Source organism: Pteropus medius, unplaced genomic scaffold, assembly GCF_902729225.1.
Source record: "Pteropus medius unplaced genomic scaffold, Ma_sr-lr_union100, whole genome shotgun sequence".
Classification (NCBI taxonomy): Eukaryota; Metazoa; Chordata; class Mammalia; order Chiroptera; family Pteropodidae; genus Pteropus; species Pteropus medius.
This window is the reverse complement of record NW_024342467.1, coordinates 22,572,413-22,599,147: the sequence shown is the minus strand read 5'-3', so window position 1 is coordinate 22,599,147 and position 26,735 is coordinate 22,572,413. Positions and strand designations below refer to the sequence as shown.

Below are 26,735 nucleotides of genomic sequence, written 5' to 3'. Positions count from 1 at the left end.
CTGTCGCTGTCTCTCTCTCTCTCTTTTTCTTGCAATAAGCATGTATTACTTTTAAAACTGGAAAGCTTTTTAGAAAGGTAGCCATTTACTCAGAAAACAAAGAACAGGAGACTGTTCGTTTGGTGTCCTCTCTAACCTTTTTTGGGTGAAAATTCATAATTTCCTAATTTATAATGATTATAAGAAAGCTTTGGAAAAATACCATATTTTAGTTTAAGACTTCTAGTGCCAAATGGGTCATTTTACTGAACTATTTTTATTTTCTACTTTGATTTCATGGTTCGATTCTGGAATTGAACAGCAGAGCTGTGTCTCTGCTTGCATGGTGCCGTGTGGAAAGTCACCGCCTTAAGAACGTTTTGTTCTTGTGAACGAACGGGGTCTTTTACTTCCTCCTAAACAGATATGCCCTTGATTATTTAGTTCTCATGAGGCCAGAATTAAACTTGGTTTAAAAAAATTAAATTTGATTACACTTTGCAGCATTTTATTCATATTGCTAAAGTCAATTTATGGATTTGGAGAGACCTCAGGTAAGCTTTATTGAATGTGTTGATATGAACGTATTTCATATTTTTCTGATAACGTAACATTAAATCTATAGTATTCGGGAACGAACATCAATTTTGAAACCACATATACTTGTGAAAACATTCTCATAAGGCACTTAAAATAAATGAGATGGACTGTGTAAAGCATCCCAAAGAAGGACTTGGCCACATCATAAACTTTCAGTAGAAATATTTGTGTCTGTCTACTTTTAAAAATAAAAATCTATTTATAACAAGAATCTTAATAGAATACGAAAGGTCGTATGGCAACTGATGAAGCAATGCAATCTAAACTTTTCACTGAATTTTGACTCTTTCCTTTGAATATACATCGACTTCTCCCACTAGCGAGCTTCATATATTTTCCAGCCTGAATCATTCTTATTCCCTGAAACTTTAGGCGTTTATGAAATTAATCTTCAGAAGCAGCCAATAATGTCAGTTCAGTTTGCAGTGAGATCACAGACACGGGCATCACTTAAAACGGAACCGAGAAGTTATTTAAAAATTGTTTCTAGCCTCTTACTTCTTCTTCCAAAGATATTAACGGGGTTAGGTTTCTACCGTTCTTATTACTTTAGAGTAAATGGTGTTAATTCAACAGATTTAATAACATCTTTGTAATTCTACGTAAGTATAAATGGAAGCCAAAAATTTATTACTTGGTTCATCTTTCATATACTTAACGGTGTAAGTTTTATGTAGTGCCTATTACATCTTTAAAAACTAGCATATTAAATAATATAGCAAACATTGGCAGGTTTGTGTTATTTTAAAATAACTTATTCTTTTTCAACAACTCGAAAATGCATTATTCAAAGCTTGTTATGCCTACCAAAATATAAAGAATATATTTCTGCATATGGAATATCACCCCTGAAAATAATAAGTTAAAAATTTGTTTTATTGCAGTTTTTTGGATAGCATAAATATACAGCAGAATATGCTGGAAATTTAGTGTCTGCTTGCTAAATATAATTATAGAAGTTGATACTGACTAGAGCTAGGCAGATAGGTTCTGTGGTAAGAGATTTTGTGATTTGGAACATAAGGCTGGAAATAATGGTAAATCTGCCTGTCTCACAGAGCTGGTGAGAATAATTTATAAAAGGAATTTCATAAAGGAAATGCTGTTATGTTTTCGGCGTTACTCTTTTATTTAAAAATACCGATTAATATTTTATCGGCTACATATAGATTTACTGGACGTGAAGAGATAAGTACTATTCATTCGCGAACATTTATCGAGTGCTTGCTGTGTGCTAGATATTGTGCCGGGCAGTAAATAGAGTGAGTGATACACAAGATAAGATTCTGCATGGAAGGAGCTCATAATCATTAAAACGGAGGGAGCGTTGAAAGTAATGAATATGAACTTAGGAGTGGTGCAGGAGGGGCCGATCCTGCTGGGGTCTCAGGAGTCCTGAAGCAGAATGAGCAAGAGCAGGATAAATGAGAGTGGTCCACAAAGCAGAGCGGGGTGACAGCCAGCTTCCAGACGCACGTTAGGCGAATGTTTATTCCGATACTAAAAGCATTCTCAATGTAGGAGAACACTACGCAGTTCATTAAATGTTTATTGAACGGCCAGTTCCCACGTTAGCCGCCCAGGGGCTGGAAAGCTGAAAGGTTTGGTGCCCGCTCTCCCTGAGCCCATGCCCCGAGGTGCCAGTTCGAGAGCTGTGCCCCGAGGCAGAGGTCCAGGGAAGGTTCTGTGGGGACTTCGTGCTGCCTGACCCGGCCAGGGTCTATCCGCTCAATCCCGAAGAGACAGCCGTGACTTTATAAGTAACTCGGTCTCTTGAATACTGAGTTAAAAGTGAGCTGGCAAGAAAGAAGAAATTTTAAGAAGCCAATAAATTTAAAACACGTATGTGACATAGTCTTGATCACTTAAAGTCAGCTCATGGGTAGGACGCAGAGTAAGTGATGGGAAGCTGGCCCAAGAGTGAGCGCTGCGAGATAGTCGGGGCCATCGGGTGATGTCCACGGAGGGGGAAGCGGCGCCCTCCGCGGAGGATGTGGGCCCGCGGCTCCCTCTCGATCGCTCGGTCGGTCGTTGCCACTCCAACCAGGCGACTCTTTCGATTCCGGCCCCAACATTCTGATCACGATCTCGGGGTTCCCAGGACTTCCTGCGCTCAGGACTGCGTTTAACACGCCTCTTCTCCTCAACCTCGAATAATCTGTCCTGAGAATTATAAACACCCGGGTGAAATAAGCACTCTCTTTTCTTTTAAAAAAGGTCGGAGATGGGTGCGCAATGTTTTATTCTATTTTTAAGAGCATTTCTAGATTTTTCATGACGAATCTTTACCAAGTTTTCCACCGTTGAACATCATTTTATTTTTACTACACCTTTTTTAAAATGATTTTTTAAATTTTCAATTACAGTCGACATAGACTAGTATATTAATCTCTGGTGTACAGTGTAGCGATGAGACATTTATACAACTTACGAAGCGATCACCCCGATAAGTCAGGGGCCTGTCTGACACCACGGTTAGTTATTACGATATTGTCGACCGCATTCCCTGTGTTACCCTCTGCGTCCCCACGACTGTTGTTATAACAGGCAATTTGCACAACGTTCCGCCACCTTCACGTTAGTTTATCCTGTCTCGCTCCGCCGTCACTCATTCCTGGAGTGGAAAAAAGGCATTTGAACTCACCGTGAAGAGCACAGCTTCCACCTGTGCCTGTCTGCTTTGCTCTCTCAGACAGTCACTCACTGTCCTCGGTTCAACTGCCCAGACGACCCGGGTCCAGGGCTCCTGTCCCGAATTTTCCCGAGCTCCGGGCTCATCTCGCAGCTCCTGCATCTGGATGGACCGGGTGGGCACCCCAAACTTGGTACCTTTCAAACCCCTTACTGATTTATATCTGTCGTTAGTTAGAACTGAGACTTCTCTCTTTCAAAACAAACACTTCATGCAGTTTTACTAAGATGAAATATCTGACATGTGAAGTTTTGTTGGAATATGAGGGAAAGGAAGTACCGTTGGTGGCAGTATCAGATCATTCTTTTTGCAGACTCCATACAAACTTAGGGCACTAGCGCGGCACAGAAATTACAAAAACAAACAATGACAGTTATCGAATTTAAAGAAATGTACATAGGATATTTTTTAAAAAGCCATCTTAGGAAACGAACTTTGTTGCAGTTCCTTATAGTGTAGAATTTTTATTTTACAATATCTACCTTTGACTTAATTAAGTTTATGGGGGTCATGGGACCTCATATTTTCAAGACACAAAGTAATCCGATCGTGGCGGGTGAGGATGGCAAACGTCCCTTGTTGTAGTCTCAGTCCGTTGGCTTCTAGGCGGGTCTGAGAGGAAGCCGCTGCTTCTACTTGGTCACAGAGTCCATCAGCCCAAATCTGGGTGACACCCAAGCGAGGCCGCTCTGCGCAGTGAACCTTGCATTCGTTCCAGGTCCTGTCTGCCAGCTCTTGATAAACACAGGCTTCACGCGGCCACCGCCCCGCCCCGCCCCCGGCCACAGCGCCCTCACCTCCTTCCGCCACGTGTTCCTGGCTGGAGAAATAGAAGCAGCTAGTGTCCTTTCGCAGAATAAACGCATTTCTTCTCAGGCGGCGATGAGAGGGAAGCAGCGTTGGGGTGGGACGTGGGGCTGACGGGTGCGTATAGAAGAATGTAAAATACAGAGTGAGTGGACCTTTCAAAAAAGGTTTTCTTGCTTATTAGCTCATAGGAGATCAGCTGTAGTTTGGCCTGATTTCAGTTTCCCCAGGTCCTCACTGGTCCTGAGAGGTGTTTAAGGGTAAGAGATGCTGGGATCTTCTTGCCTTAGAAACTGGCTTGTGCTATGACCTGAAATACTTCTAAGTCAGGAGGAAGGAAGGGACAGCTGTTTGCCTTCAGGGGGGTTTGCTTTAGGAGTGCATTAGAAGTCAGTTCCATTCAAGGCAGTGGGTTTAAAAGTAAAAGTGCTGCCCAGGGTGGGATGTGTGTGTGTGTGTGTGTGTGTGTGTGTGTGTGTGTGTGTGTGTGTGTGTGTGAATGACATTTCACCTACCTTCAGGTTTTTACTAGATTTCCGGAAGTATTCTGTCAGCAAATGGGATTGACAGAACGAATGCGTTTCACGTGCACTAATGGAATTTCAGTTGCTCTGTGAGACCGAGAAAGATAGTTCCCCTGCTTTTGCCCTGGTTTTCTTACCTGCGCTTTGGGGGAGAAGTAGTTCAAAGAATTAAAAGAATATCATTCGACGTGCAAAATGATGTCTGTATTAAGTCATTTAACTCCACGAAGCTGAAAACGTGTCAGGCAGGCCGGCCGCCGGGGAAGGCGGAGCCAGGCAGTGAGTCCGTCCTCGCTGCTCCTCACCCTCACCGGCTCCGGGATGCTCCCCTCGCTCCCATTTCCGATCTGCGCCGGGAGGTCATTTCTGATCCTCACAGCCTGCTCGAAGGACAGAGAAGTAGCCTGGCTGAGGTTTTCTCAGACTTCGTATTAGTTTTACGTGTTCCCATTTAGTTAACTCAGAGGGCTGTCAAACTCGGAACCCCAACGCTCCTTCCCCAACTCAAATTCCAGTGAGTCCAGCTGTCTAGTCAAGGTCGTTATGAGATTTATTCACATCACATTATGATACACACGGATACCTGCGAACCTGCCTACATAGATTAATAACCCTGTTTTACGTACGAAAGCACTATGCCCACAGTGGTAAAATGAGCCAGATTATTTGCAGACACCAAGGCTCCAGAGATTCTCACCTGGCCAAGGTCACATATCCTTAGTGACATATGTGCTAAAAGGATTTGGATGTGAGTTTGCTCATTCTATCAACCACTATTGTTTTCCTAGCTTTTTTATTCTATCAGTGCATAAAAGAGTGAAATATTTCCTGCACTCCCACCTTTCTTTATTATATATATTGCATATTTTGTGCAAAACAAAAATAATTTTCACTCTTGGCGAGTCTAAAAGTATATTCGATGATAAATGAAGAAGCTCTGGAATTCGAAGTCGGCGAGATAGTAATGCGAGGTTTAATTTTATACCGAAGCCTGAAGGACTGAGATGAATAAGAGAAAACTTGTTTCTTCTTGGATGTCATTGTTTACCTTGAATGTGAAAAATAGAGCAAGTAGTTCGAAAGCTTAGAGGAATAAAAAATAATAACCATTGTGCTGCCCTGGAAAGAAAAGGGAATGATAAAGCACACACCTGCCAGCTCAGTGATCAGTGATTTTAGCTATTGGCCAGACATTTAATTTAGTGTAAAAAATGGTGCGAGACGATGCTTTAAAGTGTATCTCTGCAGACAGTTTTTGTATCATTATTTATTTTGATATACTGACAACTGGCTACTTCAATTTGCACTGAAAATACATGAACACACACGTCAGCGGCCCCCACAGCCGTGGAGATTTGTCCTGTAAACAAAACTTTTTTCCTCGAATGGATATATTAAGGCTAATCTGTAACGGCGATTTGTTGGACTGGCATTTGGATAAGGAAAGGCGTCGTGTTCATAGGAGGCAGGTTAAGTCTCTTCCCACGCCCGCCCTCAGGCTCCCCCGCCCTGGGGTCCGGTGGAACTAGAGAAATAACCTCAAGCCAGGTCTGTCTGAGATCTTCAAAGCTATGACAGCTACGACGGACGGCAGTTCTCTGACAACTTAGCGTATGACAAATGTCATCCTCATTCTCTCACCTTCCTCTTCATCCGCTGTTTTCGCCGAAGCCCGCCGTCGCTTCTTCAGTATTTGGAGGGCTTAGGAGAAGGGGGGCAGGTGCATCTTTCTTGTTCTGATCGCTTTCTGTACGTGAGTCATCAGCGAGAGGAAAGTTAAGGGAGAATCTATGAGGAGTGTGACAACATTAAAAAGCTCCCGAGAAAATGACTGCCACGTTTACTCAATATCGGTGCAGCTTTTCTGGGCATTAATGTGGAGCTAGCTCCCTTTCTGGCAGGCCCTTGCGATATTTCATGTTATTTTTTTTTTTTTACTAAAAAAAGTGGGTTCCACGAATGCGCCGATGTCATTCAGCAGCGACCACTGATCCAGGGGCCTCTCAGGCCTCTGGGCCACGGAGGCCAAGTTTCCTCTGTTCCTTTTATCTCCCTAGTCGTTTTTGTCATTTTGATTGAAACCCCTGATTTCAAGGAGTGGAATCCCACAGAGCCTTGATTAGAGAATGGCCACAGGAAAATGCGAATTTTCTCTTGTTTTTCTGAGCAGCACTCTTCGGCCCCGGGCACTTACAGGCCACTGTCTCCAGCTCTGTCCCGTCTGCTTGAGGGCGGTGTCTGTCCACTGCAGTCCTCGCCGGGGCGCTCAGCAGAGCTGCCGACTGACTGCTCATGAGAGATGCCGCCCCGGCAGTGCACTGGCCGAGGGCTTCCGCCTGGCGTCCGCTGCATCCTCGCGGGTGGAGCTGTTCATCTCGTCTCCGTCTTGTGCCTGCACCCCTCCCCCAGTCAGTGTCCCCGCGGGCTTCGTCACCAGCACGGCACCATGCAAACGTGAAGTTGGACTGGCGCTTGACCAGAAGAAGCTTGATTATGAGCCTTTTTTATAGGGCTGGTCTTAAGTGGAGTTAGCCACTTGGAATAAGGTCCTCGGCTTACAAATATCGTATTAGGCAGGAAACCTTTCTGTTGAATGAGAAGAGCTTGTTCGACAGGGTTAATAACTGAAGAGCAAGTGGGCATGAGGAGGGACAGAGACTCTGTGGGGCCTCAGGAGTGCCAGGTTCGTCAGAAGGCCGCCCCCGGGCCTGTCCCTGTAAGGCACATGCACCTGACTCACCTGACGACCTGCTCTCCCGAAGCCAGACGCCTCGCTCCCCCCAGGACAAAACCGCTCTTCCGTTCATCCGCAGAGCCCGCGCGTGAGCACCGGGAACCGACCTGCAGCGCAACCTTCATTAACGCCTTTGTTGAGACAGTGACAGAATTTTAGTCACACGCGACCGAGGCCGACAAGAGCCGGGAAGCGGGACAAGCACCGCCGGCCGCTCTGTCCCGCCGCCTCCCGCAAGCCCGAAGCAGCCTGCTCGCCCCCGTCTCCTGCCCTCCTTTAGAAAACGCTGTCGTTTTCCATTTTCAGAGCCATTTTAGCCATATAGACAGACATTTGTTCCCGTCCACGACCCTAGCGGACGTGAGAAGCTTGGAATGGGCCCGAGCCTGCGCGTGCTGCGTTTTGTTCCTATACACGCAGGCTGTAGGGCTGGTGGCCCTGTAGCCTTACGCAGGAGCACGTCCCCTTGTCTATGCGGTTCATCGGCTTCACTGATCCTGCTTTTGGAACTCAGCGGATTAGTTTATACTGTACAGGGGAGACAGGGAGGTATGAAAACCGAAGAAAAGGCAAAAGTTGCAGAAAATCGTAGGGGGAGAGTTTCAAAAAATAAACGTAGCCTCTCTTCAGTTCTACCTTGGTCCGACCTTCACCTTGATACTTGACTCCCAGAGGTTCTTGAAGAACTGGGCAGTAAGAACCTAGGTTATATGTTGACATTGATTTTCTCGTCAACCTGCCTGATAAAGGTTCAGTTGTGGTCGTGGATGCTTAAAACTCTCTGCAGAATGATATTCAGAGTTCTGTGCGTTACCGGGTCAGAAAAGAGGGACGAAGGAGGCCCGAGGAGGCGCGAGGGAATGAGTGGTCCCGTCGTCGCGACCCCAGGTGTTGTGACAGCCCCGTGCCGGAAGCACGTGCACAGGCTTCATCGTTTGCCTGTCTGGTGCTTCCTTGAAAAAGGTCTTTCTTTGCATCGTGGGCTCCTTTGGCAGGAATCTGCCGTAGCATGTACAGCTCTTCTCAGAATAGTTTTTAAATGTACAAAATCAAATACATAGAGTTACAAGGGAACGAGTCATATTGAATACATTTCTCAGAATATTTTAAAATTTGATGTACTGTATTTGCGCTTCTTCACAACGTATTAAATGTTGTCTCCTCCCCCACATTCATAATAGAAAAAATGCTTTCAGGAAAATACGGATCTATTTTTTTCCTCTCAGTTTTATAGATACCTCTGAATTCTGTATGTGGTTCCCTGGGTCCGTGAACCCCTGTATAGATGCACCACAAAAGGCAGTAGCCCCAGAGTTGGAGTGTTACGATAGATACACTGAATTCTGTATGTAGATAGGCTTTATGAGAAGAGAAATGTCCTCCTTTTGGGATTTTTTTTTTTTGAAATCCAAAGAGATGTGTATGTATATATCTGTATATGCTTTTGTAATAAGATCTTCTTCAAACTTCTAAGGCCTTTTCATTTTCCGCATTCGTGCCTTGATTTTCCTATAAAATTCCTAGAACTATATGATCTTTTTTTTACTCGAACATGGAAAATTTGCTATCTTAATAAGAGATCATTTAGGATTATATTTTTCTGTTCTGATTTATATTTATGTCGTTCTCCCTACAGGATTTAGAACGAAGTAGGTTTTCCTCCCTTTCAAAAAGCTAAGCAAGCTAATCACTTGTTTCCGATTGTACTTCTCTTATTTAATCTAAAATTCTTTGAACCATTGAAATCAAGATTTGAACGAGCAAAGTGATTGGACAGTAACGCAGAGGGATGTGACGTCTAGTTCGCTCCACTCTCCCCGCTATTTTTTTTCCGTTACTTTATAGAAATCATCATTTCCTATTATTCTAACCTACAAGAATACACTTCAAGTGAGTTTTCAGTTTGGGTGATTGCCATACATGTATACACACACACACACACATATACATATACATATATTTACATATATACATATACACACACACACACACACACACACACACACACATATATTTGTGTTTAATTGCTTAGTCCTTTTAGAAATAAATTCTTGGACTATCCCTAGAACCCGCAGATTTTTCTCATTTTCTTGCCGTGTTTAGATCTTCCGTCCTTGTGCCTTCTGACATCCCGACTTATTTCTCTCAGCGTATTTTATTTTCAGTCGCCGAATGCGGTGGACGCAGTCGGGACCAGTCAGGAAAAGGGCCTGTGAGTTCTGGGCGATCACTTTTCTGCATTAACGGTGCCTACGGAGGCCCTCATTATCAATCTCAGCGTGGGGAATTTCTGCAGGTACCACACAGAGCTCAAAAATCTCACGGCAAAGCCATCTTGATTGTTTATGTCTTTGTACTTTATTTTGGAGATTTAAAGGACATTAAGAAAACTTCTTTGGGCAGGTGGAATGCCATATGGCTCGGGGACTGGACCACTGCCACAGCTTTAGAGATTTACTGAAGCTTCTCCTTCTCGTGGGAGGGATATGCGTCCTTGGCCTGCTTCCACTCGGCGATGATATGCATGTGCAGATCGGCAATGAAACGACTTAGAAACAAAACAAAACAGCGACTGTTTAGAAAGAGACGTCTTCCTCTAATATGCACTTATGGATAGAGCCCGAAAGAGAGGCTCTGTGAACAGAGCCTTTATTGGACTCCAAACTTTTTCACTTTAATTCACTCGTTATATGTATTTCATGCAGATACTCTTGTGGGGTGACTTGGGGTGGGGGATAGATTTATAGTGGTTTTCTGCATGCTAACTGAACCGTCCTAAATTCAGATTTGATGTCTTATACACGCACACATGCATGCACGCACGCACACGCACACACACACACTTTCACATCTGCTATAGATAGTTCTGAACGGTGGCATAGCCATTAAGTGGCAACATCTGGGGTCTGCTGGAAGGAACGCTGAAAGTCACGCCACCATTCGATCTGCCATTCGCACTGTGACCTTCCCCAGCGTGGTGTTCTGTGCCGACCTTGAGGCAGGCTGGAGAGAACTGCCTTTCTGGGACTCCTTGCCGCAAGGGCTCCTCGTGGTCTCTGGAGCGGTAGCAAGACCAGAAGCTCTAGAGAAGGGGAAGCCAGGGGCAGTCACGATGCTAGAGGGGACGCCCGGGGTGTGTCTCTGTTGAATAGAATGCGGAGAATCGAATACTTGTAATTATGTCACTGATGTCAAATGATCTCTATCTATCTATCTATCTATCTATCTATCTATCTATCTATCTATCACCTATCGTCTATCATTATCTTTCTATCTATCTATCACCTATCATCTGTCAGCTATCTATCGTCTATCTATCATTTATCTATTATCTATCTATCTGTATGTGTATATTTTGGAATACTAAACATTCATTCTGTACAGTATCATTTTTTTAAGTAAGGGTATTTGAGGCTATTTTATATGGGGATCGACACTGCAAATAATTTTAAGATTAAAGAACATAGAAGAACATTGTCTTATTGACTCAGTTTCCCCTCTTTTTCTCCCTATTTCTTTTTGATTCCTGCGGCAGAATCATATTTTCTCTCGAGGAGACCCTGGAGTACTCCTTGATTCTTCGCGGCCCCTCAAACACCTGGAATAAGTAGTGAACCATAATATGAAAAAAAAAAAAAAGTCTTTCATTGAATATCAGATATAATAACTACCATTTATGGGCACTTTCTATTTTCATAAGTAAGCTGCACATCTTCCATTTTCCCTATTATTGTGACAGCAGTGCAAACTAGGTCCTATTGTTTCCGTTTTATAAAGAAAATGAGACCAAGAGAAATTAAATAACTTCCTCAAGTTCTCACGGATGTGCTTATTAAGGGTCGGAAATGGGTTTTAAAAAACCACTCAACTCCGAGTGCGTGTTCTTTTCCCTTTATGCCTACCCGTCTGTCTTTTGTTTCATGGCAAACATTTCGCAGGGATCTGTAATTTCGTGACTTGGGCATTTTGCGTTCTTGAATTAGAAGAACCAATATGACCTACAGATACACCCCATGAAAGGAATTGCTTTTTTAACAGCGACGACAAAAAATCTTGCAAATGAGAAACAATGGGCCACGTAGCTGTCTAGGAAGCGTCCACCCAGCTTCCGGCCGTAAGACTGAGAATAAGGCTTCTGCTTGTCCCAGCGAAGCTTCGGACGTGTTTGTGGTCCTTTCCCTTTATAATTGTCTGTGGACAGAGTCTGCGGCATCAGATCTCAAATGGAAGAAGTGTCTCCCAGGAAAGTGAAGCCAAGGAACCTATGGCCTAAAATATAAACTCTTTTGAAAAAACTTGTTCCCTTACTGAGCTTGCCAATTTCCATAATTAGTCAGAGGCAATTAAGTACTTTAATTAGTTTGATCTTTATGGAATTTCCAGCATGTTTTTGTTTTGTAATCAGAACTAAATTTGAGTATATGACTAATACCCCTTATAAAGGCTTACATTAGCATACATCAAAATGACTTACTTCCCTTCCAGGATGGAGATCTTTTATTGGCATAATTTTAACATGCATTTCATAAAAACTGCGTGTTTATACATTATTACTTATTTGAAATATCACATCATCCATCTGCAGGCAGCATGGTGTTAAGTAGAACATAATGGCTTTTCTTCATTTTTTGGTTTAGATGTAGGCACAAAATACACATTTAAGATGCAATTATTAACACTTAGTACATCTTAACATTTAATATAATTAATATAATTTAAACGAAACTTAAAATTTTTGGTATAAGATCATTGCTAATATAAAAGTTTATGCAATCTAGCAAGGCACCGATTTAAGAAAAAATTGCCAATCTATGTGCGTATGGTTTGGCATTTAAGTCATAGTACAGATTAAGGGTTGATTTGATTAGTGAATTGCTGACTTCCAAATTTTAATGTGTATGTAACCACTTGAGAGAATCCATACGGTTGAGACACTAGCCTGAGTTTCGTTGGATATATCCATAGGATCAGGTTTTATTGTTTTTTTTTTTTTTTGCAACTAAATCTGTGCTTAGAATCATGACCGCCCTGGGTTCATACCACACTGTCACCTCTGTCCTCCAGCCCAGAGGTCTGTTCTCTGAGGACCACAATTGATTTTTAAAAAATATTTTCTTAACCCCACTTTTTTATCCCTGGAGGTACTTTATGCTCTATTTTCTAGTTTTCATTTTTCAAACTTATTATCTCTCTTTTTTATTTTTCAGTTGATGCATATGCTGACAAACTATCTTGAATTCAGGCTGACTTCTTGAGTTTTCCAAGAGTCTGAGGAACCCTTTGAATGGAAGGCATCACAGAGGTTGGGGGCTGGACTGGAAGCAGCTGGGCCCGCTGAAACTGATTGCTATTGAGGTGCTAGGACAGCCTCGAGCTTCCTTAGGTCTAATAGGGCCAGGGAGCTAAATACCTGGAGGTCCTAGAAACTAGAAAACAAACCGTGGACTCAGGTCTGTTAGCGCCCTTAGCCTGGGAGATGGGGATTCGCTCTGTCTCAGAGTTCCTTTGAGCCAACTGAATAATTGAGTCCTGGAAACATAAAAGTGATGGGCACTTAAAACAGAATATACTGAGGACGAGCCCGGGAAGGGGAAGAAAATGAAATTCTGCATTTTTTGTGTATGAGTTTCACACTCATTCCCTCTTTTGCCACGTAGGGGAGAGAAGTTTAAAAATCTCTTTTTTAATGCCTTTTATTTATTTTTATGCTTATTTATTTTATTGAAGTACAGAATAGCTGTGCGTATTGAAATGTCTATTCTTAAAACTTTTGAATCCAAAGAATTTTATTCGGTACCTGTTTTATATGTAAGCAAGGTTCCAGCGTATCCAAAGGGACAGATTAGCTGGCTGCAAAACTTACAGCTATTGGTTCTAGCTAAAGAGTAATCAGAAACGTGTAAGCAACAACAAGAAGCCCACTCTGTCCTTCATTCCCGCGTTAGCTTTTATCATGTAATTGAAAACGAGTTACAGGCAATTTTTTGTTACCGTTTGTGGCATACAATGAGATTAGATCATGCTGCGCATTTGTTGAGAATTATGTAAAACCTTTGCCTATATCCCAACATCCACATTCAAAACCGTGAAGTCCAATAGTATGTTTAGGACAAAAGAGCCTGCCTTTATGCTTCTTGCTGGGTTTGGACTCGCTACTGTGCTGCCCAGTAGCAGCCGTGTGTATGTGGGGCCGGAGCCTGTGGACGCAGCTTGGGGCACCGCTGAGGACGTGTGTGTTAGGCCTCTCATACCTCCTTTTCAAACCATTAACCTATTTTAGCATCTCAGGGTGCTTAAATGCAGTATTCACTCACTCACCAAAACTATTTGTCGAGCAACTTCTGATATCTCAAGTGTTTAGAGCATCGCGTATACGACGATGAACAAGACGGGTTCACAGAGTTTACGTTCTCTTAACATAAATAAGAAAACACCAGAAGAGTGAAAAGGGCGACAAAGGTATACAAATAGTTAGAAGCATGTTCCTAGTATGTGGTTAGGGGACATAGTATCTCTTCCTAGTGTGGAAAACCCTGCTAGTTTGGAAGATGCTGCTTCCTTTATACTCCAGCCAATCGCAGCGGGGGAGGGGGGGCGGGGGGAGTTGGGCTCGGTGATCTTAAGACATTCTCATTATGTGAATCTTAAACATCTATGCAGATTGTCTACTAGCAATAAAAATAATATGGTAATAAGGACACCAGGTAATGTATACTCCTAATTATATTTAAATAGTTCTCCATGTAGTGATGATAATGGTAAGGTAATATAGTCATAATGGTATAATAAATAGTATGGAAATAATGGTATAATGTTTGGTGGTTGTAAAAGCTAAATATCCTTTTCTTTTTGCAGTAGCATCAGCTAAGCACCATAATATATGTTATTTTAATATGCTGGATTTAACTTTAAAAAATAACATTTTTCTATCCTGGAAATATCCTAGGAACCTCATTCACAGTATGTTAACATTTTTCTTAGTTTATGAAATGAAACACATATCCCATATGAAGCAGCCAACAGGAAGGAAAAAAAAAAAAAGAGGCTTTGTCAATATGTGTGCAGAATTGAATCAAAAATAATTAGTACATTTCATCTCAGCACAATTTTGTCATTTGGTTTTATGATTCATGGGGAAGACGCCTGGTTCTTGTCGGTCTGAAGATATCCCCTGGCTAGTTGGAAATAGTAATAGGAGAAGGCATGAGCATATTCGGGCACACACACTGTCTCGCTCATGATATCAGGTGATTTCTTATCGCATTTGATTGTCAAAGTAAAAGGAAGTGAACCCCAGGCAGACGCACACAGGGACTTGGGAGCGGGCGGTCACTTTCCTGCTGTCCGACCCTTGGTGCCAGGCAGGCCCTTCCCACCCACAGAGGCACGAAGCCTCCAACCCTGTCTTCCTGCCACATGTGATGCACCTACGTGTGAATAACGGAAATCCTTACTTAGGAAACATTTTAGGTCAGAGGCTAGTCTAAGTCAATTAAATTTGCGGGCTCTCTTCAACGATCATTGTAACAATGATTTTACTTAATTTATGGGCTAAAGACCTACAATTAGTACATAGCAACATTGACTGGTCTTTACTTTTATATTCTCTCTATTACTCTGTTTGACATCTATACCTTTTATGTTTTGAGATGTGTAAAGAACAGAAAACAATAATTAACAGTGAAGGGCAAAGAAAAAAGGATACCTTTTCCAAAAATAGGGCAGTTTGAAACTCAGTCATTAAATCAAGTTTTTGCTGTGGTGACAAACTTCCCATAACAATTTTCTCATGAATTTTTCATGTACTTTCAAGATTCGACATTTTTCCTTTTATTTTTTGCATCGGCAGTCACCAGTGAACTTGAGTATTGCTAGTCATCAAGCGAAGTGTATATTCAGGAAGAAAAGTATTGTATGAGTAAGGGAAATGCTATTAAGTGGACACAGATTCTTCTTTTAATTTCTAATTTTCAATGTGCTTAGAAAATAAACTAGATTAAGGAAACAGTGTTCTATAACTAGAGTCACAGGAAACAATGGCGCCCACAGTATGGACTATTCATTTCTCTTTATGGTATGAATGAGTTTAAATGATTTTACATTATTTTAAACAGCATATTTTAATTTTCATGAGTTAGCAAAAGGTGGAAGTTTGATGCCTTTTTGTCGATCTACATTCATGAGTAGATCGAGAATATGTTTCAGGCTGAACAAGTGACGTCTGTATACCAAAACTAAAATTTCCCCTCCTTCCTTTTTAAAGAGTCATTTATGGGTTTTATTTCTAACTCATAGATGATTCTTAAAAAAAAATGAAAGATACTTTTAGATCATAATGAGGCAAATATATTTCTCCTTTGGACTTGTTTAGAAATATATTTCCCAATATAAAAAATATTCCGCTTTTCATAAAAGGAAAAGGTATTTCTTAAACTTAAAAAAAATCCCTTATTTGAGTTATTCCGTGTACTCCTGTTTTCAAAGCAATATGTCGCAGATCCATTTTGCGTTTCTTCAGATAATTTCTGATTACGTGATCCTTGTGATTTCTAATGGCTTAAGTGCTTTTGCATAAACAGAGTATCGATTCCTTTTGAGAGCCGCAAACCTCGATGGCCTATATGTGTTTCACTCCTACCCACCCCCTGTTATTACTTAAAAATCTATAATTTCATGACTTAGAAATCAAAAGAACAATTTAAACTTCCGTGGGTTTACGATCTGTGAATCAGGGGAAGAGAGTCCTAGGAAAGGATTTTGAAGTGTTAGGGAGTATAGTTCGGGTAGCTCAGAAATGAGACCCAGGCGCATCAGTGCTGGGAACGATGCAGTGACGATCGTCACGTGAGAGAAGGGCAACCGGAAAGGATTTTATTTTGCCATTTTTGTCCCCCTTTCTGTATTAACGTTTTTTTGTTTTTTGTTTTTTGTTTTTTGTTTTTTTTTTGTCTTGTTTCTTACATAAATTATTCTTTGGTACGTGATTTCATGTATTTTTTTCTGACTTCAAGAAAGCTTTGGTTAATTTTTTTAAGGCAAAAATTTTCGTTTCTAAATGTTTAATGGCTTTTTAAACAGCTTTATTGAGCTACAATTCACATATCATACAGTTCGCCCATTTACTGTGTATAGTTCAGCGGTTTTAGTATATCCGTGGGTGCGCGCAAGCATCGGGGCTGTCTGCATCGGGACACTTCCATTGCCCCATGTGACAGTCCTTAGAGGTGGGGCCTTTTGGAGGTACTTAGGGTTAGATGAGACGTAAAGGTGAGGCCTTCGTGAGCGCCTTTATAAGAAGTCGTGGCATAGGAGGCGGGCTGAGAGTTCCAAGCTTCTAACTGTGGCTTGGTGTTTCTGGTGGCCAGCCTCCAAGCCGTGCTGGAGCCATGCTGGAGCCCACCAAGAGCCACCTCGGTGTTAGGAACAAAGACGTTCCCATCACTCAGAAATCCCAAGGGACTCAGAAGCTCTGTGCCAGGAACTGGAATCAAAGACTAAAATGTCAGAACAAAAGATGCTCGTAGCACCTTTGTCATGTAGGGAGTTACACAGGTTTTAAGAGCTTTGGCCAGGAGCTGGGGGCAAAGACCAAAATATATATTTCTTATTATATCACAATATCACAATCTTCATAGCAACTCTTTGAGGACAGATGATCTTTTTCTCCATTGTAGAGAGGAGGAAATCAAAACATGGCAAAACTTTAGGGCTCACTCACCCTGATTGCTTGTCGAAGAGGCAGGATAGTTTTCATTCAGGCCGTTTTGTTTATGCTTTATCTTTTCTGGCTACAAATTGGATTTTAAGTTTAACTTTTAAAATGCAAAGGTAGGAAGGTTTTTGATTATATTGCTTGTTACGATAATATTTTTAGTTTCTTAAATATGAGTGGGGGCTTCAAACATGGATTTTCTGTGCCACAAGCCAGAGTATCAGTGTTAACTCAGCTCCCGTGAGTCAGATGCAGTGATTACCTGGACTTCCCCCTTGGAGTGGGCGAGGAAAGCTCTCAGGAGGGGAGGGAGTGGGCGGCACGCGAGGATTTTGTTCTTGACTGTGGCTAAGCCAGAGTGGGAAAGTCAAACCTTTCCTTGATCTTCTGACCCGTTCTCATACTGAATGAGTCAGACATGGAAGCACGCAATGACTCCGGAGCTGTGTAGTTAATTCTAGTCTGCCTGCATAGAGCTGAGCTAAGGCGGGAGTTTCTTTTGATTTTCATTTAATTTCTGATACATTTAAAAAATATATCCTTTTCAGTCTAATAGAGCTCAGTATTTGCTTTCATAAAATGTAAAGGCTCTTTAAGGCAGTAAGAACTATTAAGTGTCTACTCAATGCCAAGTATTTCACCAGGGGTATTATCTCTCTGTGGTCTGTTGGTTTTTTATTCCTCTTGGGAAAGTCCAGACTACTTAGAGGAATTATTTTAATGCTAAGCTTTATATATTTATACCTCCCCTACTTTCGTATTTCTCTGTGACCATTTACTGCCCTTGTATTGATTTCAAAGTATCTTTCTCATTCTTCCTCGGCACTTCGAATGTGTGTATCTGTGTCAGAAACGGATGACATTGTTGACCGGCACATGCTTTATGGGGCTATGTTTTTTTTGTTTGTTTGTTTTTTTCCAATAATTGTTTTACTAGAGTCAATAAGACACTGGTTAATAGTTTTTCATAAGGGAATAGAATTTTCTGAAGCAGGGAGAAAGTAATCATGAAGTTAGAAAATAAACAAGAGTCAGAGAAGTTAGTTTGTCTGCTTTTTGTGAGTGCTGTCAACTTTGAAACCAGCGGTCTGTATTCACATTGGATGAGGTAGGAGATTCAAAATTAAAACATACAATAAAAATATAGATCATGGCTCTGGGCCACACGTGTGTACATATACCTGCGTGAATGCATGGTGATATGCATCGAATCGGGAGTCGGAAGACAAGATTTTGTCACGCGCCACCTATAGGAAGTCATTATACCCCGTCTCCCCAAGTTTTCTAATCTATAACACCTGCGTTGCCTGGCTCATTTGTCAGTATGAGATGAAATAGCCACGCGAAAGGACTGAAAATCATAGCTGTTAATCATGCAATAGTATTATTGTAAGTACGTGTGTTTATAGCCAATTCGTTGTTGATTGCTGTATCACTGCAATGAGACTGAGGCCAGGGTTTGAGGTTCTAAAAAAAATCTTCCACGAGTCAGTGCATGCACGTGCGTGCATGCGTGTACGCATGTGTGTGTGTGTGCGCACGTGCATGTGCGTGCGTGTGTCTGTGGTTTTCCTTTATGCTCTTATGCGGGTAGTGAGACCTGATGGGCAGGGCTCTGTATGGATGGACGCCCATGGGCGGTGCATCTTTATGAGAAGGGCTGCCATTCAGAATTCATTTTAAGAGGTGTTTAAAGTGATAGGTAAGCATCGCGACATTAATATAGTTGACCTCAGGACGAGGTACGTATTTTTAGAGTCATTTGAAATTTTAAATTGGTTTCTCTTTTATGGCGATGAGAAGGCTGCGAAATGAGATAACAGAAAAGCAGATAATTACTCGTGGTTCCCTTAAATGATATAACGATCTTAAAGGTCCTTTCTTCATATTCGATCTAAAATTTCTCCATAGATTTGCTCTGTAATCGACAGACCTTCAGCTCTTCTTACTCCCGTTTAATGTATGGATTACATTTCACTCCCAGCTTGTTCTTCTGATAATAAGATAAACATCCCCAGAGGCGCATGGTATCTGCTGTTCCCTTAGGGAGCGGGGAATTGACCTTTACTCCAGAAAGGAATTCACTCTCCCTCTCTGACAGCAGAGGTACATATAATAGCTCACTGCTTACCAGCCCTGGGAGAAAGAATGAGAGCCTGGGCCCCAAAACCATTGCGGGGATCACCAGCAACACATAAAAATCACACATTTTCTCTGCAGTGGTTTTCATCTGTTGTGCAGACACAGACTTAACTTTCTCAACTTTCTTTCGAAAGTGGGCTCAGTAGCTCACCAGCAGTGTGTGACGGAGTGGGTGTGAGATGCAGAGTGTGGGCACCCGGGTCACTGATTCGGGCTGCCTCAGTTTACTCCTTCCAACAGCTACGAATTCTCCCGTGTGAGCACTTGTGCTTGGTCCTCCTTAAATTATCATGGGAGGGTCTTCAAACTCTCCCAGAGGGATTATTAATACAAGCCCCGCCAGGGCACCTGGATGACACTGTCCTATGTTGTAGCTTGCACTGTGTAGTAAGCGCTTCCATCGTGTTTACGTGGCGGGCTTGTCCCGTGCACTATACGAATATCAGCTCATTTAATCTAGTGTTTGCCATTATTCTGCAAGTGAGGAAATATGGCCAAGAGAAGTTATGTAACTTGACACCTGGGTAGTAAGTAGCAGAGCCACATGTTACAGTCTCCAGGGTCCAAGCTCTTAATTACTTCACCCTGCTGCTCGCTAGTCATATAATTAAACCATTGGTTACGTGAAACGATATTTCTCTTGGAAAATAGAGGCGCTATCCCCACGCATCCAATTGGGAAATGATAGCATGAGACATAGCAGTTACTGCGATGAGTGTTTGCAGTCAGCAGACGGTCCGATCACGCAGAAGAGGGAAATAATCGTACCTTTGCAGTTTTTTCATTAAATTTTTTTTTTTTTTGGAATATTGCCTGTCAGTGGAGGGAAATGTTAATCTGTCCATTATTTCTATGATTAAATAGCCTGAAGAGTGAGGTTTTGGCCGAATCGTGCATTGATTCTACCAGCTGCCAGGTGCTATTCTGAATCTAGGACCCATCATGGACATTAATCCAATGTCAGTGTCACCGAGCCGCTTAGAGCCTAGCGGCCAGCAGTGTGGCCTGTGGCAAGTTGATTTATGCAGGCAGGAGACCCTGGGTCTCTAAAGCAAAGGGATTTTTTTGCTCACATTTTGTAACGGGCAATGTTTCTTAATTATGAGTTAACTATAACACGATTAAATAGAATATAATAAAGATGAAATGAGCATACTCTTCCGTGATGTAACCCTTACGCTTCTCAATTAGATATTGAATCTTTTTTTTGCTTTCTTTTTTTTGCATCAGTTATTAATTTCATATGTTGTTAATACTAAAATTTTTATTCTTGTAGAAAGTCATTTCTAAAAAAGCCTTTCAAAAAATCATTTTGTAAAAAATGAGCTTATCGGGAGAGTACAATATTTGACAAATAAGCTTGTATTTTTTTCTAAAGAGAGACTAAGCTTTTAAATGCCATCATTTAATTAAGTTAAATTCTGAAAAGGAAAATTCAACTTATTAAAAACCCTTCTCTGACGGCAGAGTCTTCATAGTGATGCCAGCGCTTACAGAGAGAGCTGTGCTAGTGCTAGACTCTCCTGGGGCTTTCGTGACCCAACGTCCCAGCGATTCTCTGCTGTGATTCTTATTGACTGTGCATATCATTCATTTGTCTATGGCATATGCTGCAAAAATTGTCCCTCAGCAGCTCCCATTTTCCTCTTTGCCACAGAGAAGTCAGTAGTTCCATTGCTCACGTAGATTACCGACACAGTGGTTTTTGCAACAGATCACCATGCGTTCTCTGCCATTTCGTCATTTTCGAGTTGATTCGAATGAACAATGGTGTGTTGCCTTTTAAAAATACCGTTATAATATAACAGATACAACTCCACACTGAAGAAATGTTGACAGAGATGAGAAATCGCATCATAGAGTGTTTCAATTTGTAGATTAAATTCAATACAGAATCCAGTACTGGTAATTAACAAAGATTTGCCGCTAAGATTTCGTTCTTCTTTTTCCGAAGAACTTGATGTTCAGTGGGTCCCGCTTAGGAACGTGGTCCATCCTTGCATTATAAAAGTCCCTTACGTTTCATACCATTTAGCAAACAGATTTAGCAAGTGCCGTATATGATTTCTGTATCTTCAAAATATGGTCTCAACATCACTTGTGTCCATAATATTAAAGAAATCCTTGTGGGCATATATTCTGGGCAGGTATTACTTTCTTGATTGAGGTTCATAGTGTTTCTGTTAAACCAAAACGGAAATTACTAAATGCCTGTGCCCGTTTTCACCAAGTCCACGATATTCAACTCATTCTTTTCTTAAATTACCGATTTCTTGTTCCACCTCCCACCCCTAACATCACTTTGTGACTTGGCCTTTATCTTTTAATTCTTGATTTCCTACACACACACACACACACACACACACACACACACACACACACACATGTGTGTGTATATATATATATATGGTTACATTTCCATCTGCTTTTTGTATAAGTTTCCTGATATATATATTTGGAAGCAGCAGGACTGTCCTTGAAAAGAAAAACTGTCCGTGTCGCTTCCTGTCTCAGGACCATCTGAAGACCCACCCTAAGCACAAGGAGGCCTGGTCGAGATGTCTAGAAGTTTCCTTCAGGATTTTAGGCATTTTTCTCCCCAGGTTCTTTCATTATAAACATTATGACTATCGTCTTTAAACATCTGATTTTAATGCAACGTATTTTTCATGAGTATTAGATTGACTACTGTGTTCTCTTTTGAGGCAGAATGATCCTGAGCGTCGGAAGTGGAAGCGAGGAAGCCCTGAATGATTGATGCTCTCAGTTTTTCCCTGACTGGTTCTCTCTCTTCTCTGGGCTTTAAAGACAAAGATTTAAATGGTGGTTGTGATATTTATGAAATTAGGAGACTCCAGTGTCATTTCCCTTGAGGTCAGTGATTGGTTTTATGCTGTCCTAGTGATCATCTAATAATTGTAATGTGGCACAATATTGAAAGTGCCCCGTGGGACAATTTAATACGTGGTGATTTAAAATGTAAATATATGCCATATGGTTCTCTCTCTTTTGCTATCTCCCTGAGTGTTTTAAAGGCATATGTTTCTTCTAAGAAAAGGGTTGTCAAAGTGCTCGTGAGAAATGTTTATTGCATTCATTGCCAAACACTCAGAAAACTTTTGGATTTCTATCCTGATTCCGAGAGGCAAAAATGGAAGAATGAAATACAGTCAAACACACACTCAGTACTTTTCTCGTGCTTTCTGAGCAACCCAGACTCTTCAGAATACCCCGTTCATGAGATAAAATCACTGTCCTTTCATCTGCTGTCATCGTGTGTCTCAAGCTTCATGTTTGTGTCTTAAGAGCTCTTCCAAGTATGAGAACACAGATGCGGGGGCATGATGCCACTGGCGAACCAGGACCTATGAAATAGTGACAGGTGACCTCAGACCTTGTTATTTAGACATGACAGTAAATGGCGAGGTTTGTAGGATTGTCACAGAGCTATCCTGTCTGCGTTGTCTGCCTCCACGTTGGCTTCCAGTGCTATCAGTCTCTTCTGCAGATGCTTTTGCCTCAGCCGTTGGTCCTTAAACGCCTTCGCCTAAACTCTTCTGGCCTCAGCTTTCTCGCCAACAACTGTGTTTCTGGCCTTTACGTTTGTGCTGGTTGCTCTGGACTTGCGTCCGCCATGATCGTCTGGAGTAACTGCAGAAGCAGACAACTCTGTTTTTAAGCTGGCCTTTATCTGCTTGCCAGTCCATCTGTTTGCCGCACGTCCAAATTCCCCGGCTTGAGGGTTGCCTTGATTTCTCAGCTGAGCAGTTGGGTCTTCCAGGGGTTGAAACTAATGCGAATTAGCAGAGAAAGAGGCCTTATTTTCTGTTTTAGGAAATGATTCCTAGAATTAGATTTTTTTTTTTTAACTTCCAAATGCTAATCCATAACATGTGCCAGAAAACGATGACTCTGTGTCAGCGGTTTCCCCTGTCAAACCCGGGGCTGCTTGTTGAAACAAAACCTAAATGTTTGTTCTGTATGTACACACATAAAGAACAAAATAGGGCGCGAATACGTTTCATCAGGATTCTGTATGTGTTATTAGCAATCATTTCTTTAAATAGATATGCATCTTTTTTCTGAACCTAAATTTCAGTGCTTAAAAAATCTCATATGAAATCTTAAAGTAATAATAATAAAGAGATGACAAAGAGTAAAACCACTGAATCTGACCGACATATAAACATACCAGTCGCCAGGGTAGCCGGTGGCCCTCCTTCATGAATTCATTCTGTTATGGGTTGAATTATGCCCCGCCCCCACACAAAAAAAGACGTTGAAATTCTCACTCACCCTCACTTATCTGTGGATGTGACTGACCTGACTTGGAAAAAATGGTCTTCGTAGATGATCGAGTTAAGATGAGGTCATTTGGGGGGCCCCTCATCCAGTGTGACTGTGTCTTTATAAAAAAAGAGAAATTTGGACACAGATGGAGAGACAGAGAGAGGGCCACGGAAGGTTGGAGGGAGCTGCCGAAAAGCCCAGGAAAGCCTAAGGCAGCCATCGCTGGCCGAGCGGTAGAAAGGAGAGGCAGCCTTCGAAGACTCCTTGGTTTTGGACTTGCAGCCTGTACACTGTGAGAAGGAAATTTTCCATCATTTAAGCCACTCAGTTTGTAGTACTTTGTTGTGGCAGCCATGGCAAACTAATACTGATTTCATTTAGTAACACACAAGCTAGTGTCCATTCAAAAAGCCTCAGCAGCTCATTTTCAGGCTCAGTTGCAGAGTCCAGATAATTTCCTCGTGACCAATTACTTCTTATGGAAAGAAGGCCGGGCAGGGCTCGACTGCTTACAGCCTTGCTTGAAGGGTATGCAGGTGGGTTGTTAAGATTATCTTTTGGTCTGATTTTCAAACGAAGGAGCGCTTGTTAGATCTGAACAGCGGTATGGAAGATATTTCAAAGGCAGGGGTAGAAAAAGCAAAATGAATTCAGCATAGGTCAGTAAGCGTGTGTTTGCCCAGGAAGAGAGGTCAGCTGCTGTAGCCATAAGACTCTTTTTTAATAATGTGCTGGTTTAAAATGCACTGACCCATTCACAACCTCCGCAGCCGGCTCACGCCCACACCGCCTGTTAGAGACGTTGCTAGGTGGTGTGCTTAGCAAGATGCTTAATGGGGCCACGGGGAGTTTAGTTTCCAGCTAAATGAGTTTAGAATGCTCAAATAAACGCAGAGTTTCAGATGAGAAAAAGAGAAAAAAAGCCCACAAGTTAAAAACCAATCACGGATAGTTAGGTCATATGCAAATATTTTTTTCAAAAATTATTTTTTGGTAAATCTATATTCATAAATAATTTTAACACTCAAATACATTTTTGTAGAAAACATATCCAACGGAAAAATCGGTTTTCAGATTTTACCAGAGAGGTTTAAGCATTCTTTTAATACACCTAAATGGATTGACAAAGAAGAAAGGTTTATTTTCACAAACAGTATATATATTTTTATTTACTAACGGTAAATTCGCCTGGCGGTTCTGAGCATTTTCAGGCAGGTACTTTAAGGGGAGCCTGAGATCACCCTAAGAGTGTGCCTTTGAGCTCTTAGAAACAGTGAGCGTGTGTGGCTGGTTGTGGGCGTGTGGAGTGTGTGTGTTTGTGTGGGTAGGAGTGTGGGTGTGTGGTGTATGTGGAGTGTGTGGGGCTTGTGGAGGTGTGTGTGGGGGGGTAATATGCATGCTGGAAGTGTGAAGTTTTTGTAGGCCAAGGTTAAGGCCAGTTAAGAGGTCTCAGAGAAGCCCTACTTGGTCGAGGGGAGACTCTTTGTCAAGAGCATGTCTAGCAGTGGGGCTTGGAGAGCACCCACAATAAGTAAGAAAAGAACTGGTAACTCAAGATCTAGAATCTTCTATGTTTCACAAATATGACTGCAGTAAAAAAAATAAATAAATAAAAACACCTTAAAAGCAGATAGTAGGTGAATCCCCATGGAGATTATACCTCCCTTAGCTAAGCACATTTGGTGACTTTAACATATATATTTAAAAAGTTTAGTATATTTGTGTTGTACTTCCTAACGTTTTAAAATGCCACATTTTACCTTTTTAATCATTCCAAACTTTTTAGTCCATATGACTTTATGAAGAGTGCAAGGTTACTTGAGGTCATTGCTTCTTGAGATGATTTTAGGGACAAATCCCAGTGCAGATATAATCAAATCAAGGTTTATTAAATTTCTTCAAATTTTATTTCTTCAGGTCCGAGATGTTTGTAAAACCCTTGGAAACATGCACATATATGCTTCCAGGGAGATGTAGACGATATAATATTTAACCAAAAGTTAGGGATCAACAATTTGTTTACTAATAAGCGTAAAAATACCAGTGTCAGCTTGCTTTCAGTTTCTGATCATTGATTTTACGACTTTGATTAAACAATTTTAGTGCCTGGTGCAGAGCCACAGGTTAAATATCTAAGGACTGGTGAACACAGACTCATGTACTGAGGACATGCATCTCAGAATGTTTATTTAAGGCAATATCCTAATATAAAACTGAAGAAAAAGGTTGGGGCCTATGCTTGAAGTAGAAATATTTTATTTTGTCAAATTATCTTAAATATAGACCTGTCCATGAAAATATTTACAACTAAACTGCATAAATTGCTTCTTTGCTACCAAAAGATAGTAAACATTTTAATAGATAAAAAGAAAAGCTTTGTAATTTGTAGCCAATGAATAACCTGAAGTCTGTCTACCACTATGTGGTAGCAAATTGGAATTAATCTTCATCCTTACTATTTACTTGTGAGATTACTAATTGCTCAGGTTTTCGAATTCCTGAGGACTAATGACTTGAAGTGTTTGTAAAACTTGAATACGTTGGGATAGGCTAGACAGCAATCCATCATTAGTAATTAATGAAGCATTTGGGGTAGGCGCCTTTTTCCGGTTTTCTGAGTTTTTGTCATGACTGGGTGTGGATTTTATTAAGTGCTTTTCTGCACCCGTTGAAATTATAATGATGTTTTTCTTTTAACTTGGTAATGTGATGAATGACGTTTATAGATATTTGAATGGTAATGCCCTTTGCATTCCTGAGAGTTGCAGGAAGTCAAACAGTGAAATGTTTTCTGTGTCGTTGGGTTCATTTTTTAAAATATTTTGTTCAGTGTATCTATATATATGCGAGCGAGATGGGAATATTAGTCCCTGTACTCTTGTCATTTTCTGGTTTTGTTGTCAAGGTTATATTGGCTTCATAGTGTTGGGAAATAAATCACTTCATCTTTTCTCCCTTTTTTTTCTCCCTCCTCTGGGAAAGTATATGATCGAAATGATTTGTTTTTTGAAAGTCTCCTAAAACTTGTGTTTAAAGATTTCTGATTCTGGTATACTTTTCGTGGAAAGATTTTTTTTAAGTGAGTAATTCCATTTCTTCAATAGTCGGAGATATACTGGATTTTTATTTTTATTCCTTCTTGACATTGATTATTTTTGTATAAAGATACTTTCATTTCGTAAAAGTTTCCAGTATGTTGGCATAAAGTTATTTGTGGAAGTCTCTTAATATCTTTAAATTCTGCCGTAGCTCTGA

At 41.2% G+C, this 26,735-nt stretch overlaps 1 protein-coding gene across 6 annotated transcripts in view; it reads left to right on the top strand.

Annotated features, from left to right (window-relative positions):
* The window catches only part of IMMP2L (inner mitochondrial membrane peptidase subunit 2), a 694,672-nt gene that overhangs the window by 269,698 nt on the left and 398,239 nt on the right, over positions 1-26,735 (top strand). The window contains exon 6 of one of the 6 annotated variants that reach the window (XM_039862781.1): positions 21,900-23,291. The exons of the other annotated variants lie outside the window; for them this stretch is intronic. Coding sequence (XP_039718715.1) covers positions 21,900-21,948 — 49 coding nt within the window. The 3' untranslated portion in view covers positions 21,949-23,291. Of the gene's footprint in view, positions 1-21,899; positions 23,292-26,735 lie in introns of those variants that run through there. 6 annotated transcript variants of the gene reach the window in all.